This window comes from Austrofundulus limnaeus, unplaced genomic scaffold, assembly GCF_001266775.1.
Source record: "Austrofundulus limnaeus strain Quisiro unplaced genomic scaffold, Austrofundulus_limnaeus-1.0 Scaffold320, whole genome shotgun sequence".
Taxonomy (NCBI): Eukaryota; Metazoa; Chordata; class Actinopteri; order Cyprinodontiformes; family Rivulidae; genus Austrofundulus; species Austrofundulus limnaeus.
The window spans coordinates 19,439-20,610 of record NW_013952722.1 but is presented as its reverse complement, the minus strand read 5'-3'; the positions used below and the strand labels follow the sequence as shown (position 1 = coordinate 20,610).

The following is a 1,172-nucleotide window of genomic DNA, read 5'->3' as shown; positions in this document are numbered from 1 at the left end:
TACGTGTACGAGCGCGAAATTTCACATGCACTATTTTCACCAGTCGCTTAGCTGGAGGAGGGCAAGAGATTGTCGCCTCATCGCACAGGCTCCATAGGAAATGAATGGAGAGAGAGCGACGTCGCCTCCCATGTGTCGAGCCCTTTAGACACGCCCACCATTGTGACACGCCCACTCCTGTGACACGCCCACTCTTGTGACACGCCCACTCTTGCGACACGCCCACTCTTGTGACACGCCCACTGTGATCCTGCTGATAAGCCCTTGTCCATGTGTTACTGAGTGTTTAATCGATGACAGATATTTGTGTGTCTACACTCTGAGCCTGTAACACACCTGACAGGTGTTTTCAGACTCACATGAACACTGAGCTTCAGCTGAAGGAGGTCTGACTGAATGAGTCGTTTTGATCAAAACACTGAAAGTTTTAATGTTTGAAGTTTAAACAGTTTTACAGACGTTTACCTCTGAAAACATCTTTTCTCCCAAAATAATGAGTTTTTTTTGAAGTGTCAGAGAAACAGAAAACCCAGAAGTGAAAAAAACAAAATGAAAGTTTCTTGTTGATGGGTCTCAGGGGGTCTCAGAACCGGGCCGGTCCTGGTGGCTGACCTCAGGTGATCCAGGAGGCAGCAGAGAGCTGCAGTCTGGCCCCGCCTGCAGGGGTCAAAGGTCAGAGTTTCACTGCAGCTTTAAGAAGAACCTCTGGTTCTGGTTCTGGTTCTGCTCTCTTACCGCCATCGGGGAGTAATTCTTGCGGCGCTTCAGGATCTTTCCGGACAGAACGCAGACGGTGACGGACACGCAGACCTGCAGGACCAGCAGAACCAGGAAGAGGCCCTGGAGTCCGTACAGAACCACCTGAAGACAAAGAGGAACCGTTAAAGTTCTGGTTCTGAGCTCAGGGAGACGGACTCTCTGTCCTGGTCCTGACAGAACCAAAACATTCAATGTGTGGGTGAAAGAACTGGATCTACAGGGTCTGACAGGTCCAGGGTCTGGATCAGGATCAGGATCCAGGTTTTTCACTCAGATCTTCAGGAGCAGAGAGGGAACTGGACTTACGTTGATCCGGAACAGCAGCTCGGGACACCTGGACCTGATCGGGGCGGGGTACCGGCGTCTGGGTCTGTTCCACCAGAAGGTGGTGGGGGCAGGGCTAGTGGTGGGGG

The 1,172-nt window shown here is 51.6% G+C and overlaps 1 protein-coding gene across 1 annotated transcript in view; it reads right to left on the bottom strand.

Annotated features, from left to right (window-relative positions):
• Window positions 1-404: 404 nt before the first annotated feature.
• The window catches only part of si:dkey-7j14.6 (membrane-spanning 4-domains subfamily A member 4A), a gene marked incomplete in the record, with an annotated part of 8,422 nt that continues 7,654 nt past the window's right edge, over window positions 405-1,172 (bottom strand). Inside the window, 3 exon segments of the mRNA XM_014022236.1 lie at window positions 405-657; window positions 736-861; window positions 1,066-1,172. Coding sequence (XP_013877690.1) covers window positions 574-657; window positions 736-861; window positions 1,066-1,172 — 317 coding nt within the window.